This window comes from Nicotiana attenuata, chromosome 11 (assembly GCF_001879085.1).
Source record: "Nicotiana attenuata strain UT chromosome 11, NIATTr2, whole genome shotgun sequence".
NCBI classification, from domain to species: Eukaryota; Viridiplantae; Streptophyta; class Magnoliopsida; order Solanales; family Solanaceae; genus Nicotiana; species Nicotiana attenuata.
The window spans coordinates 32,076,399-32,092,877 of record NC_031999.1 but is presented as its reverse complement, the minus strand read 5'-3'; the positions used below and the strand labels follow the sequence as shown (position 1 = coordinate 32,092,877).

General features: G+C 39.2%; 1 protein-coding gene across 1 annotated transcript; it reads right to left on the bottom strand.

Moving 5' to 3' along the window:
• On the bottom strand, positions 9,822 to 15,997 carry LOC109234317. Its single transcript, XM_019400243.1, has 11 exons — positions 15,733 to 15,997; positions 14,274 to 14,811; positions 13,814 to 13,912; positions 12,593 to 12,693; positions 12,431 to 12,502; positions 12,218 to 12,308; positions 11,661 to 11,741; positions 10,911 to 10,973; positions 10,695 to 10,817; positions 10,543 to 10,581; positions 9,822 to 10,451 (listed from the first exon to the last, which is right to left on the bottom strand). Exons 2-11 carry the CDS (start codon positions 14,655 to 14,657, stop codon positions 10,323 to 10,325), a joined length of 1,182 nt encoding a protein of 393 aa, XP_019255788.1. The 5' UTR covers positions 14,658 to 14,811; positions 15,733 to 15,997; the 3' UTR covers positions 9,822 to 10,322.

The window sequence follows — 16,479 nt, the reverse complement described above, 5'->3', positions numbered from 1 at the left end:
ATAACTATTATCTCCTATTACAAAAAAATTATAATTTAATTTATTAAGTTAACAAAATTCTAAAAATGTTAAAATTGAGACGCATAATAATTAAGGATTATTCGGTGGTACCGGGCCTCAAAAATCAAGCCTAGAACCCATAAATAACTATTATCTCCAATTCAAAAATTTATAATTTAATTTATTAAGTTAACAAAATTCTAAAAATGTTGAAATTGAGACGCATAATAATTAAGGATTATCGGTGGCACCGGGCGTCAAAAATCAAGCCTGGAACCCATACATAACTATTATCTCCAATTAAAAAATCATACTTAATTATTTAATTTATTACACTAACACAAACAATTAATTTTGTTTAAATTATAGTAGACGATATGGCGTTTCCTCCGCCTGCGCATCCTGGACCTGCCGAGGATCAGCTACTAGTGCTGCAGGGCGACCATAGGTCCTCCTATGTTTGGGAGGGACAGCTATCGATGCAGGCTCTCCGCCCCAGGAGGCCTGATGATTTGTGGGAGTTTATTGCCGAGCATCCTTTCCATGAGCGCGTAGTAGAGAGCCTCCAGACTACGGGATTATATACCATTTTTGAGCTTGGACGGATGCAGCTTGATTGGTCGCTCATCACGGCCTTGGTAGAGCGGTGGCGACCGGAGACGCATACATTTCACTTGCCCACTGGAGAGGCCACCATCACGCTGCAGGATGTCCAGGTTTTATACGGACTGCGTGTAGAGGGCGCGCCTTCGCACTGCCCCACCACTGGAGAGGGATGACACGTGCACAGTTGGCGGACATGATGGGGCAGTTGGCTGGTTCGAGACCGCAGGGTGACCGGGGTGGCAGTCGCGTGGCTTTATCATTCATTAGAGATCAGATGACGGTATTGCACCCAGATATTACCCACGAGACAGAGCATCTTTGGATTCAGCGGTACACTCGGTTGAGGTTGCTCCTGCTTTTCGGGTGTGTCTTGTTTCCGGACACCTCGGGGAAAAAAGTGAGTATGCGCTTTCTTCATTGTCTTGAGCAGCTGGATGAGCTACCCCAGTACAGCTGGGGTGCTACTGTTCTGGCGTATCTCTATAGGAGCAAGTGCCGCACGAGCGTAGGTCCAGCGGTTGATATATGTGGTTTTCTGCCCCTCCTTCAGGTGCAAAAAATTTCCGAATACATTGTTTGTTACCCCAAATTCTATATCGTGAAATGACTCATAAATTTACATCAACATTTTATCTTAGGTTTGGCCTTGGCAGCGGATCATGCCGTTGCAGCCACCTCTACCAGTACTTCCGCCCGGTCAGGATTATCCGTTTCTCCCTCTAGCTATCAGGTGGATTCTCCGGCGTGGGAACTACCGAGGGACGGATGCTCACCATAATCTCCCCCTTCTTAGGGATGTGTTAGATATGTTGGTGGACGGACAGGTAAATATGTACCTATACTTGGTTGTTTTAAATTGAGTTGTGTTTTGCGTACTCATTTTTATGTTACTATTGGTAGTTCATCTGGACGCCATACAGCATCGAGTTGCTTGGTCACCTACCCGCTTGTTGCTCAGTCGACCGGTTGATTTGGAGCACCTCCGTCCCGTTGATCTTCTGGGATTTTGTTGAGTATCATGCCACGGAGCGTGTGCTTCGACAGTTTGGCCGTCCTCAGGCTATACCGAGGGATCCTGGATGGGAGCCGACTCACTATCAGCGGGACGACCGTTCGAACATGGACCGACAGTATGTTGGGTGGCTACAACAGCAGATAGATTATTGGGAGGAACGAGCTGAGCGCATCCCGCTACCACCTTCAGTTTTCTAGGAGGCCTCTATTCAGCTGTATGATGGGTGGTACCGCCGCCATACCCGATTGATGATTGGGAACCCCGTGCATGTACTTGGCGAGCGCTACAGACCGTACGCCGGGAGGCATGAGGCACTGGTATGTTTTTGTGACTCATTAATATCTTATAATTGTGACATAGAGTTATTTAATTACTATTTGAAATGTTTCACAGGCTATTGGGCTTCATCGCATCTACCAGTCGGGACAGGACATGCAGCAGCGTTCGAACATCCCTGAAGTGGTTGAGTATGCCCGGGAGATAGCCCAGATGGCTCGTCTGACATTGTTGCAGGCGAGAGATGCCGAGAGGTTAGACCATGAGCCTCAGTATGTGGCTCCAGGGGCCTACCAGAGGGGTAGGCCAGTCCCACGAGCCAGGGGTAGGGCACCAGCGAGGGGACCCCCACCAGGCAGGGCTGCCCCACGGGGTCGCAGGGGACGGCGAGGAGGTGGCCAGCAAGGGGGCGTTGAGGTACCTGTCGACCCACCTGCCGATGCACATGACGAGGAGTTCGGAGTTGGGGGCATTGGAGATGACCAGCAGGGTTATATCCATCATGCAGATGAGCCTTCCAGCAGCATGCCTTCATATAGCCTTCAGCTATCTTTGCCAGCATCGCAGGTCACCCCGTCAGGAGCATTGTCGATCATGGGTACATTCGACGGGGATGTAGATCAGTACTTCGCATGCCCATCTACCGCAGCTGAGGATCGGCCGGCCCGGGACGTGGATGGCGGGCGCAGGTTAAGTTATCCATCGTCCCCGGCAGTTCATGCGGTATGTTTGTATGACTTTAATATTTCAATTTGTTTTCTTTTCCTTAAATCGCTGCCATTAATTAATTGTAACTTTCTTATGCAGTCTTCGTCTCAGCCCATCTTTGAGGACACTACATGCGGTGATGAGCACACCATCGATACATATACCCAGGAGGTCGACGAGACCATGTGAGAAAATATTTTCTTACTTAAAATAATAGTACATTCTGTAGGTTAAGATAATAATACATTTTCATAAAATAATACATTCATACATGCTAAGATTACTTCTTGTTTTGTAGGTTACTCACGGCCCGACGGCCTATTCTTCCGACCCTGCCAGTTGTGGTGTTGATGCTGCTGCACATCCTCACATAAAGAGGCGGCTTGATGATGATGATCCAGATAGTGTGCCGGGGCGACAGGGGATGCGACTTAGGCCAGCAGCAGCACTGAAGCACACAGGCTGCGGCACTCACTGATTTGCTTATGTATTAAATTTGTGTAAATAGTGCTTTATGTAAATAATAGTAACAACTATCTTTTGACAACAATTTTATTTTAATTGCGTTTGAACAGCAATTTCACTTAAACAATACAACTCAAACACAAACCTTACAAACCTAACACATAAACAAACAGTACAACTAATGAAAGCACTTGACACAACAAAAACATGAAGATACACTACAACACACAACACGTAAATGTCATCGCTTAGTTACGACCGCCTAGTATTCTCTCCTTAATCCTCTCGAGCTTTCTTTCCAATTTCTTTTTCTCTTCTTCCACCTCCTTGATCTTCGCCTTCAACTCTTCAATTTCTTGTTTCGATTGGCGCTGTCTGTCCCACTGCCCATTACACACATCTTGAAGATGATACACCTGGTCTTTGTAGTATTCCTGCTGACATGGTTCATCAACCCATACCTTAAAATTGCATATAGGTACGTCGGGTTGCCTATAAAACTTGTTCACACACGCCCAGTAGCGACGTCCAGCTTCTTCCCATTCATCGTACATCATGCTTTTGTTTCCACATTCGCACTTTGGGCAACGAAAGGGTCGTACAGACATTTCTTAAAGAGAAGTTTGGTTTTATGGAAAATCTCGATTATAGGTTCTTTTGAAGCGTAGAAAATAACTCGAACGCGCTTGTTATTTATAGGCAAGATATCAAATAGATCGTAGTATTATACTGCGAATTACAAACATGACAACTCCACAAAACATAGTATTATACTACGAATTACATAGACATGACAACTCCACGAAACAGGGTTTTCACATGCTTTTCAGCTTTTTCAGAACGAAATGACAACTCAATAAAACGTAGTATTGGAGTATGAATTACTTATTAAATTTCTCTGACACAAATTCGCAGTATTCAACATGCTTTTCAGCTTTTTCAGAACGAAATGACAACTCCGTAAAACGTAGTATAATACTGCGAATTACATATTAGACAACTCCACAAAACGTAGTATTATACTGCGAATTACATATTAAATTTCTCTGACATGAAACAGGTTTTTCACATGGTTTTCGACATAACATTTTAAATTTCCACATGACAGCTTTAGACTTGCATATTTCGACATATTTTTTATTGAAACAGAATTTGAACATGAATTTTATTAGAAAATGAAACACAAACACAAAAGCGGGAAATCTAAAGATACATGACAGTACAACTGCTACAAACACATGACAATGGAAACATGAAAATACACTACTACGCTTATTAAAAATAAGCTATTATTTAATCACGATCGTGTCTTACAATTCGCTCCACAAAACTCGAGTTGCTCTTCCAGGTTTTTTTTCTCTTCTTCTGCCTCATTGAGTTTGGCCTTCAACGCCTCAAGTTCTTCATTGGTTCGACGCTCACTCTCCGCTTGGCTATGACATAAACAATGAAGCTCATAAATTCTTTCTTTGTAGCGCTTTTGCTTACATGGTTCGTCCATCCAAACCTCAAAGTCACATATAGGCTTGCCGGGTAACTCCTCGAGCTTGTTCTTACATGCCCAGTAGCGGCGTGCACCTTCTGGATACCATTTGAACAAACTGCATTTTTCTTCGCAGTAGCACCTTGGGACATAAACGTTTTGTGTAGACATTTCTTATAGAGAAACTTTGGTTATTGTTAAGCAAAGAATATAAGTACCATGCAATCGTTATTTATAGTCAAGATTTCAAACAAAAACGTAGTATAATACTTCGAATTACATAGTAAATTTCAATGACTTAAAACAGAGTTTCCACGTGCTTCTCAGCTTTTTCAGCAGGAGATGTCAAATCCACAAAACGTAGTATTATACTACGAATAACATATTAAATGACCCTGACACGAAACAGGGTTTTCACATGCTTCTCAGCTTTTTCAAAATAAAGGACTAGGGGTATGCTTGATAGTTGGGTACATTGGACGAACTTGCACCAGGATTACCACCGCCACGCCCACCACCTGAAGGACACTTATGACGGTCATGTCCAGTTTGAGAGCATATGCCACATTTACGCGCATAAACGGACTCACCAACATCCATTTGGTTCCGTATACGCGTTCTCTTTTGCACTTTCAGCTTGCGCAAATAGTCCTTGTTACATACCAACTTAAAAGGTTCCGGCGGCCAATAATGCTCAGCACCTAATGGATGCAACTTCCCACTATACGTGTCTACGTATGCTGCAACACTGTATTGCCTATCAATGTAGTTTGTTGCCCCATATCCAACTTGTTGAAAGCACTTCAATGCATGTGGGCACGACATGTGGTAGATGGTCTATTTTCCACATGAACATAACCTTCTATTTTCATTTACCGTCTGTAGATTATTCCCACGGTGTCCGTTGATAGCGGTCTTAACTTCAAAAACACCCCGTTCATGATCATACTGAAGAAATGAATGCCACTGTGCCCGCCTCCTGTACCTTTCAAATCTTGTCATGGGTATTGGCATAAATTCAACACCCCTGTCCATCAATGACGATGCAGCTGCATGCCTTTCAACAAACCTCTCTGCACTCTGTTTGAAAGTCATGCGGACCATGGCAGTGACAGGCAGTCCACGGGCAGACTTCAACAAGCCGTTGAATGACTCCGACACGTTTGTAGTGATGGCTCCCCATCGTCTGCCGCCATCAGCATGCAATGTCCACATTTGAGGGTCATGTTGCATCAACCAAGTATAGGCTCGTGGTTCTATCTGCCGGATCGCTTCCATGCGCTTCGTGAATTTACACTGCTGGTGCTCAGTTGCAGCCATCCACATTAAGTCATGCAACGCCTTGTCAGGAAATTTCTTCTGGAAATTGGCCTTCAGATGCCTTACACAGTAACAGTGGTATGCATATGGTTTCTGCCATTCAGGCAAGTGACTTACAGAACTTAAAATACCACAATGCCGATCAGATATTAGACAAATACCTGAACGCTGTTTGACAACGTGCTGCTTCAAGTGGTTCAAGAACTGCGTCCACGTCTCTTCACTTTCGTTGGCACAAATGGCAAAAGCTAGTGAAAATATTTGTCCGTTGGCATCTACAGCAACTGCAATCAAAAGCTTAATATCATACTTTCCATAGACATGAGTACCGTCTATGGAAATTACAGGACGACAATGCACAAAACCATCAATTGCTGGTTTAAATGACCAAAATACATAGTTGAATATATATTCCGGTCTGTCCGGACTTCGCTCACGCCTCCATTCAACAACAGTCCCGGGGTTAAAGTGTTGCAGTGCAGCCATGTACCTGGGCAAATTTGAAAAAGACTTATCCCAGTCGCCATAAATAAGTTCAAAGGCACGTTTGCGACCGAGATATGCCTTTCTTTTGGTTATAGTACAACCATACTCCTGGTGGACGGCTGTAATACACTCTTTAATCTTGAACCTAATGGACACTTCCAAAAATGGAATCAAGATGAAGTGATTCTCATTGAATGTGTCCATTTCACATCTGTGCTCGCTAATAAATTTACCCACTTTCCACAAACCTGATTTCTTCTTTGTGGCACGCAGCATCCAGTGACAACCCATAAACCACCTACGGCATACAGCCTTGTATTTCTCCGTAGTTGACTCACTTACCGTCATCTCACGACACTCCCTTATACTGTAGATTTTTACAGCCCTAACTAGGCGAGCTTTATCGGGGAAATGCATGCCCTTTGTAAGAACAGCTGGTCTAGATTCATCCTACATCACTGACCGTAATTCATCATCATCCCTTGTTAGGGCATCAACGTTAGGCATGCTTGGCAAATTATCAAGGTAAGGAATATTTCGCTCATGAAATGGCACGTGGAACTCATACACTCTTGGTCTAGCGGGAGGTGGAGGAACATGCTCCCTAGTCAACTCAGGTTCAACATTCATTTCCTCCTCCTCATCATCACCCTCATCATGGAAGGGTGTCTCATCCCCAGACTCATCCGCATTGTTGTCATAATCACTATCATCCTCCTGACTCTGCGCATCTGCCAAATCACGAGTAAAAACGTCGTCTATGGGCAACTGTGTGAGGCCAGGAGCTTCAAGAAGCTCGTTTTCACTGCACAAAACGAACAAAAACCTAAGTTACCCAATACTCAGGAAAAATACTTTAGATATCGCTATATCACTTTACTTACAAATCGTATTGTCTTGACGTTTCATGATGGATATTTTCAGGTTGGTGATAACTCTCAGATGGACCATCGTGGTCCAATACTCCAGACCTACGCAGATTCCAACTAGGGGCGAGGTCATAACTTGTAAAATTCAAATCCGGACGGTACCCCCTATAAAAAATATGAGTGTTAGTACAAATCCAATTAAAACATGAAAAAAAAAATCGCTAAAACGTAGTAAAATTGAAGTTTACCAGTCGTCTTGTTGATTATATAAAGTGGAAACATTATTTTCTGGCTGCTCATTCGCCTGTGGTGACAAGTTTAAATCAAGGCAAGCTCTTTCATCTCCAATCTGTCCGGCAAACGCTGCTCCAGAATAACCACCCGATGACTGGGGGTTATCCCTGCTATGCACGCCCTCATTACTAGGAACGTCTTCCACCTTGACGTACATTTCCAATAATTTTATTACAATAAATTCCCTGTATTCATCCGGAATCCGCAAAAAATCTCTAAGAGTTTCATCATCCTCGATGTTAAACTCAGAATAATAAGCAAACCCCTGCGGAGTCACTGAATAAGGAAATCTACCGGTTACTTTAAGGCTAACCGAACGCCTCCGCTCACTCATTTTTTTACGTAGCAACGATACCAATGTATCGTACTCCATATTAAGCGGCAATTTAACATGACACTGTGGAGGTGAGTTATACCTCACAGAGTTATTCTCCACCACAATCTCCACCCCCCCCCCACCCCACCCCCACCCCCCCCAATACAGTGAAACCCTTATTTTTGGCACTTCAGACATTGTAAAAAATTGATTGATAAGGAGAAGAGAGAATAAACGTATGTTTGAAGTTTAAGTGTTGAATGAATTTTTATAAAATTGAAGCGCCTATAAATAAGGCAAGTCCGACCTTGGGGTGTACAATTTTTCAAAGTAATTCGCAGTATTATACTGCGTTTTATGTATTTGAATTATTGTTATGTCAGTTAATTATTGGTGGGGCCTAAAATCAGCCTATTTCGCAGTACTGTACTACGAAATGTCATAAAAAATTATTTTTTTAGTATTTCGCAGTTTTATACTGCGAAATGCCTTAACGGCAAAAAATCCGTTAAGCCAATTCGCAGTATAAAACTGCGAAATACCCATTATTGTATCTTTTTTTTTAACATCAAAAATGTATTTTATGTTCAAAAAATTATTAATTAAGTTTTGGATTCTGGGGCTTACGCCTCGCTGAGGCATATGTAAAACGCATCGCCTTATGCCCTCACCTTTTAAAACACTGTCGTGAAGTATAATAGAGGATAAATTAAGATATTTCATATAGTATAATAGATATATATTTTTTACCCCTTCCTCATGAATATATTAAGTTGCAAAAGATTGGAAAGGTAAAAGAATAAATCTGTTTATAACTGCAAAAACAAAACTAGCTATTTTGGTATCCCTTTCCTTTTTCTTTATCTCCTGGTTTCTATGTTTACTTCATCAACTTCTAATGAACACTATGAACTCACAAAATGTGTGCTCTGATAAAAACTCAAACCTTATGTATTTAAGTTGTTGAATGGGTAGTTAACTCACAGAAAATATGCTTACTAATTTGACTATAAAGAATCACATACCTATAAAAAGAAACAATTCTTATTTCTTGTTACCCCTCTCTAGTTTTTAAAGGATACAAAGAAAGATAAAGGTCAAATTTTCCCCTTTAAATTTCTCAAGATGGTGGAATTGTTTGCAGCATTACTATTGTTACTAAATTAAACTACACATCATGAGAGGCTAATTACAAAAACTATTCATTATCATTCAGTCAACTCGCCTTCTACGACCCAAAACTGACACTTGAAGATCGTGGCAAAAGAATGGATCAAAGATCAGATGTGTCTTTGATTTCACAACAAAATATATACTGGATTTTCGTATTGTATCGGTGATATAGCTGATGCAGATTATGATTCAAACACATTTATTCTTGAAAGCAGACCTATAATGGAAGTAGCGTCCAGTCCCATGCATGTTTATAGTTATAGGCAAATAATTTGAATAGTTTGTGACCGTCTGTTTGATAAATCATTCATTATATTGTGCTCAAGGAAAATTTAACACTAGCTTGGATTTTTCTAATTTTCTAGTATTTGCAATCTTAAAAATTTCAGCGAGTCAGATTAGTGTGTGTTGGACCAACGTTTTACAACTGCAACCAAAGTTCAAATTCTTTTTAAGATAATTAGGACCGGCTTCAATTTATAAAGAGGGAGTATTTATTTGGAAAAAAAAATTGAGTTTTGTGAGTAGAAAAAAAAATCCGTTTTTGGGACTTAAAAAAATAATTTCAAATATTTTCAAAATCTGATCATATTCATAAACAAACAATGTTTTCAAAAAAAAAATGAAAACAAAATCTATGGCTAAACGTGAGCTTAAATGCGCGAAAGCTCAAGTTTTTGTTATCTCCTGTTAATTGTATATATGAGAAACTTGAAAATGAAACAAAAGGGAAGATTTAAAAGATGTACTCTGAACAATAGGTCAGGCAAAAGGGAAGGAAAAAAAAAAAGAATTGTTCACAACACCTGATTTATCATTTCCATAACAAATCACATTTCAGATTCTGAAATTTCTATTTGATTCAAAAATTAACCAAAATTGAAATGTAACAGTTTCTTTAAATAAGGGCCATATTTGCAATTTCTACAAAGGTCAACAATACAGTGTTGTAGTTAAATAAGTCCCCAAAAATTTCTTAATCCCAATACTAAGATCAATATAACAAAAATAGCCCAAAACTGAGAAAAAAGAAAAACTAAACATGAAATCACCTACCCCCAAAAGGAAGCACGACGACTCGGGGCAACTTGGTTCAACATTCCTCGGCTCTCTATATAGTCACCCTAACCGCGTCTGCCAGTAAAACCCGTGCACTCAAAAAGATGCCTGGTTTCTGGGGGCAGCACTCGAACTCAACCTTTCTGTAAAGAGGGGGGCGCTTTACAACACTGGAAGATACACAAGAAATGGATGATGAAGGGGGGTCGGATTGAATCGACCAAAGAATCAGTGTGGATATTGTCAACCCACTTAAATCGACGTATAGTTGGGGTAAAGCTGCAACAAGTTATCTAGAGTTTCAGGTAAGAATTTTCTTGCAAACAAGTAACATGGTCGTTGGTTTCCGTTCCATAGGCATGGCCTAATCTGGACTTCCTTCTGCAAAATGGAAAATAACACAGGATTCTTTCAGATAATGTAGCTTTCTAGTGACACAATGCAAGAGAAGTGACAGATCAATTATTCATACCCTTGCGTCGCTTGTGACATGCACATTCTCTGAAATAGACTACAGAAACAGTGACAAGAAACGTTAAATCATGTCATGATTGGAAAGAAGACTAGAAGTGATAAAAGAATCAGTGGCATAAATGTATACATGTCGAGGGAAGTTGGCCTTACTGTTATGTTTCTCATAAGATCAGAAGTAATATCTTTGCGCACGTATGATTTTGGGTGCCACTTCCCTTCAGACCAATCAACATGTGTTACTGACCAATTCGCAATTCCAGTTGGGTCAAGCATCTGAAAATTTATAAGAAGAAGAAAACCAGTTAGTTTGGAAATGATCAAAACAGGAAGATTAGAAGACGCGCTGGTGAATAAAACTATACTCACATGGAAAAAAGTTGGTATATAGTGCTCATCAGAATAGCAATTCCGATTACCCTCCATGTTTGGCTGTTGCATTATTAGAGACAAAAGTTCAAGTGATTAATGAAAATTAACCAAATTCACATCTAGACAAACAAACAAAAAAAGCCAGAAGAATAAAGAAAGCAGGGAGTGGGACATAAAGGTTAACATAGACAAATTTTTTAAGAAGTATATGGATGCAAGCATGTTTTATTGTGCCTGTAGAGATCCCGTGGATCAAATGTTGTTGTAGTTTTCAAACAGCAATACAAAGAGTTTAAAAAAGAAGGGCTTAAGTGGAAATAACAATATGACCAATGAAATAATGCCAGAGAACAATAGTTTTATGCTTCAATTCAAAGGCAAGCAGATGCTTTAAATCCAAGGAAAGAGAACGGTAGTTGGGACTATTGGCGAAAGATGAATATAATATAAACCAATAAGCAGACTAATCCCACCTTTGTTATCAACTACACCTCAGTCCCAATTATAGTTGGGGCTGGTTATATGAATACTCTCTCTGGCATCTGTTACGTTCTATTCATGTCAAGTCTCACATCCAATAAACTTTCAGAAATTTCAATGCTAATTTCTCCAAAACAATCAACAGCGTGGGAAGAAACGATGCATAGAGCATTCAACATCGTATACATCAATGAATAAATACAGTCAAAAAAATAGCTAGTAGCGTAATCATATAATCAGCCAAAGTATGATAAAGAAAAAACACACCTTGCAGTAGTCCTTGAATTTTCTATAGTAGAGACTGTCAGCCATAACTGCAAGGGCATGCTGCCGCTTCATTGTGAACCACTGTAAACATTCAGAATGTAACCTATCAGAACAAGAAAATTGTATTCAAATTGGCATATCAGCGCTATTAAGCTACTTCTATATTTGGCCATTTAAGATGGCGAAAAGGAATTCTACCTAGGGAATACTGCAATTAACCAACTCATTGAACACTTACAGATTACAAAACCAAAATATCCAGCAGTTTTTGAACAAATTATAAATGAACAGGAAAGCTTTTTAATTCGTGAAACAGTACGACCAACGTATTATATAAGATTAACCAAGGCTGATTATTTACTTGACGAGCACCAAGCATAGTTTCCAACATGCACAATAAGATTGGTAAAATAGGAAAGTGAGCGCTGATTTGCATATTCTTCTCCCCCCTCATTCCTCAACAAAAATAAGAGAGAGAGAGAGAGAGAGAGAGAGAGAGAGAGAGAGAGAGAATCAAATAAAGAAGAATTTACAGCAAAAAGTTGTGTAAAAGGCACCTGTGCACCCTTTCGAAAATCCTTCTTTTCAACTTCAGGTAACATACGTTCATAATATCTGCCACTTCCATGAGGTCCAGGATCCTCAAAGCTGAAAGAAGAAAGAAACTTAGCACTTTTTTATTTTTGATGAAGAAAGAGCAGTTCTTTAAAAGAATATTATAAAGATGATTAGAAATATAAACTATAACGGAATCAGAGGAATTGACTTACCAGTCTACAAAACTGATATTTGTATACATCAGGTAGTTGTAAACATAGTCAAAATCACGCAGCGGTATACAACTGCAAGTTGATAAGCTGCATGATCAGAAATGACGCAACGGCATGATTGCAAAAATAAAATAAAAAGCAAGAGAAATCATCAAATGTAACCTGTCAGAAAGTAATACAAAGTGCTGATTGTCAGTATCTTTAAGCGCGTATGCTAAAAGGCGTCTCTCTGCATCAACCATAGAAATCTTTCCCCACACTACCTGCAGTGCAGAACAGTTTACTCCATAACTCAGTCATATAGATGAAAATAATAAATACCTCTGACTTCAAATGACTAAGATAGTTGCAAATATCTTTCTATTCCTATAAGCTATGTTACATGGGCCCTTCATTTGCCTTGACGCAGCCGTGCCGGATGAGTATGACAAGGGTGCAGTACTTCGTACGACAAGGATGCAGAAAATACAGTAATCATAAGCAATACTAATTTGCATTTCCCAATAAACATGGCTGATTTGAGCTACTCACCTAATTCTCAAGGTTTATTCACAACCAAAACCCGTGCCACTAAAAAAGTTAATAGCCAGAGTCATATTTACAATGTGTGCCACTTGCAAAGAAACGAGGAAGTGGATGCTGTAGGCTACACAAAGTTCTAGATCCATTTGAATTCATAAAGGAGATAAGCGTAATCCATTCCAAGAAATTAAAAGAAGCAAACAAAGTAGACGGAGCTGATGAGTAAACAACGTCGCACGATGGTGTATATCAACTAGATGCTGCTGCCAATTCTCAATCATTCTTCTCAGACTCTGTGTTAAACTATTAATTATTTATCACGCAAACAACAGCCTGATCACACAAAAAGCCAGCAGCACAACCTACAGAACTCTTTTCTTATTCAGCTTTTTTTTCGATTATTTGGAATTTGAGTGTAGGAGTCATCTCAAACAAATAGCCATGGAAGAAGCATGATAGAAGATGTCAAATACAACAAAGGAAAAAAAGACAATGACTTTAATTGCTTCACAGGAACAAAGTGCATTCAGAAAAATACATGAAAAAGCTTACAAGCGACGAAGTTGATGAGATACAGTATCTCATTAGTGATAATGGTTTGCGTATCAGAAAAAAAAAAATGGACAAAGTTCAAGCAACAAATTTTAAATACTGCATCTCATTATTGGCAAAGGGCAGCCCGGTGCACTAAGCTCCAGCTATGCGCGGGGTCCGGGGAAGGGCCGGACCACAAGGGTCTATTGCATGCAGCCTTACCCTGCATTTCTGCAAGAGGCTGTTTCCACAGCTCAAACCAGTACATCTCATTATTGGCAATGGAAGAAAAAAAAAAGAGTACTAATTTAACGCAGAATGACAAACCTTGTCACTACGAATTTCCCGATTGACAAAGTAACGGCTAAAATGTACTGGTTTGTCCTTAGATGCATGTACATAGACAGAAAATTTGCCTTCATGACCCTGAAAGAGAAATAGATTTATAAAACCATCAGTAGAGAAAGCTGAAATGCTAAATGTAGTTAAGGATCTATTAGATACCCAGAAAGCATTAAATTCACACAAACCAGTATCGATTGTTAATCTGATAACATTAACCTATATTATGTAGTACCCAGATAATGTGTCCATATTATGTTGAGCATTCCCTTGCATAATTTGTGGAAAGATGCTTTCAAGAATAATTTACTTAAACTTATAAGAGGGATGCCAAAGTTAGTGATTCTGGGCATGTGAATAAATTGTTGCAACAGACCAACATGAAGAAGAAGAAAGAAAGAGAAAAAAAAGACAGCTTGGAACATCTAGAATATGAAAAATAAACCTGAAAAAATCTGTCCCAGAGCTTTTCAAATGGCAATGCGCCAGGTGTCAGGAACATAAATGCAATTTTGGGGCTTTCTGGCATGACTGGGGGTGTGTTCAGAATTTCATTAGTTACAACATGGGAAGCGAGCTCTTCATCTGTCAATTCTCTGGCGGGCGCAGGCGGAAGCCAATCGGAAAACCCCTTGCAACCATTCAGTGAGAATACATAACAAGCACCAGAACCTTGAGGGGGATAAACGTAAGCACAAATTAGGAACAAGCTAACTAAAGAAACCAACACGATTATCCATGTTGGTTTCTTTAACTGAGCACGATGGCGAGGTGCAGACAATATTTGCATGTCCTTCATGCCTAAATGCCACCCCTGAGATGTCTTCATCTAGGAACTATATACATCAGCAATCGAAAAGCATGAAAAACTAGACCCGTTAACCAATCTCTGAGACCAATAACCAAAGGTAGCTCACTGTCTTATCTTTGAACAACCCAACAACAGAAGCAATATTTCTGAATCGATGAGAACAAACTCAAAGCTGCAAGAGGATGAAAAATCAACAAATAAGGAGTAGTTAGAGTTAAATTAAGATCTTTAACTTCAGATGTTCTTGTAAAGAAAAATCCTTAATTCCTTTCTTTATCTATATGCTGATTCGGAATTTTAACTCCTAATTTTCAGTTACATGATATTGGATCAAGCCTCCCGTGCTAGGATGACACGAGGAAAGATTCACACTTCTCATTGTAGAGTCATAGTCCAGTTAACATATCCAAAAAGAGATAACGGTCTAAATACACATACATCTTCTATCAAAAATGAATCAGATATTCATAAGCTGCACCAAACTTGGAAATCAGCCTTCCACATCAAACAGAGAGAAGAATTACAAAATCCAACAAAATGACTTCTATTCAACTGGCTCTACAAAGAGATCAAGTTAATGCAGAATTTTTTATTCGACCTCAGCATTAGCAGAATACAGTAAAAAAGATCCAAACTTTACAGAATTCCCAGGAAGTAGAAAAGCAAAGACACGTGAAAATTTGAGTAAATATTGGTCTAATGAGATCATATAAGATAACATAGCAAATAACAACCTTCACAACAATTACAAAGATTCCTAGGTTACCCCAAACATCCTTAAATTGAAGTCACACCCGTTTATCAGACCTCAAATCTATCCATTCTCCCCCCCCATACCCAATACACACACACAAATCAACTTCAAATTCCTATCATCGCCATAAACACATACATCATACATAAACAAACAAATACATATATCCCCATAAATGCAACAACCCCATCAAAGAATTAATCACAAATCTTTTCAAGAATCTATAATTTCAATCAAAGTTCAAATTTTTACTCATAAGGGTACGTCTAGAATTACAAACAAACACAAACCCACATCATAGAATCAAAGAACAAATTCAAATCAAGAACGCAATATTACCTGAATAATGATGCAGAGAATAGAGAGGTTCTTTTTTTTTTTTTTGGTTTTCCACTTGCTATTGTGAGTGCAAGAACTCCAAATCTTTCAAGCCAAAAAGGATCTGTATTTCTGTGTGCATGTATGTATTATTAATACGAATAATTAGTAATATATTTGGCGTGTGAGATCTAGGGCTAGCACAACAAAGCAAGTGGAACCAAACAGAAAAACAGCGGAGAGAGAGAGAGAGTAGGGGGGCTGCTCCAGTGTATCCAATACAATAATTATAAATTAAAATTATGTTTTATATATATAGAAAAAATTACATTATATGTGTTGTTTTTTTATTTGCTTGTGGGGGTAATGGTTTCTATAATTATCTTAATCTTTTTTGGTGCGACTTTCCTTTGTGTATGGAGTTTGACCGTTAGTTTCATACCAAGGTCCAATACTAAGAACTATTCAAGCCGGCAATTCTTGGGAATTTGTTTTTTTTAATGAATTTTGAGGAAATCGTCATCTATAAAATAGCATATTCCTACCTTAGTTTATTTTTGGGTCACTAATCTTAGTGAAATAACTTCACTTATCTAGTAAAAAAATAATTTATCTAGTGAATTATCTGAATATGAATACAGATGATTCATCTAGTTAGTCTTAATTATTTGGGACTGATATGTAATTAATTAATTAAATACTTATTAGTTAATAAAATAAGTATTTTAATTGTAGACGCAAATTATTACTTTTGTAACATATAAAGAT

Bases quoted from the DNA above. Each gene is read 5' to 3' on its own strand.
- LOC109234317 (XM_019400243.1), bottom strand. From the start codon at position 14,657: ATGAAGACATCTCAGGGGTGGCATTTAGGCATGAAGGACATGCAAATA. The intron at 13,913-14,273 runs GTTTATTTTTCA...TTTCTCTTTCAG, and splicing joins TCTGGGACAGATTTTTTCAG to GGTCATGAAGGCAAATTTTC. The intron at 12,309-12,430 runs GTAAGTCAATTC...TTCTTCTTTCAG, and splicing joins AATATCAGTTTTGTAGACTG to CTTTGAGGATCCTGGACCTC.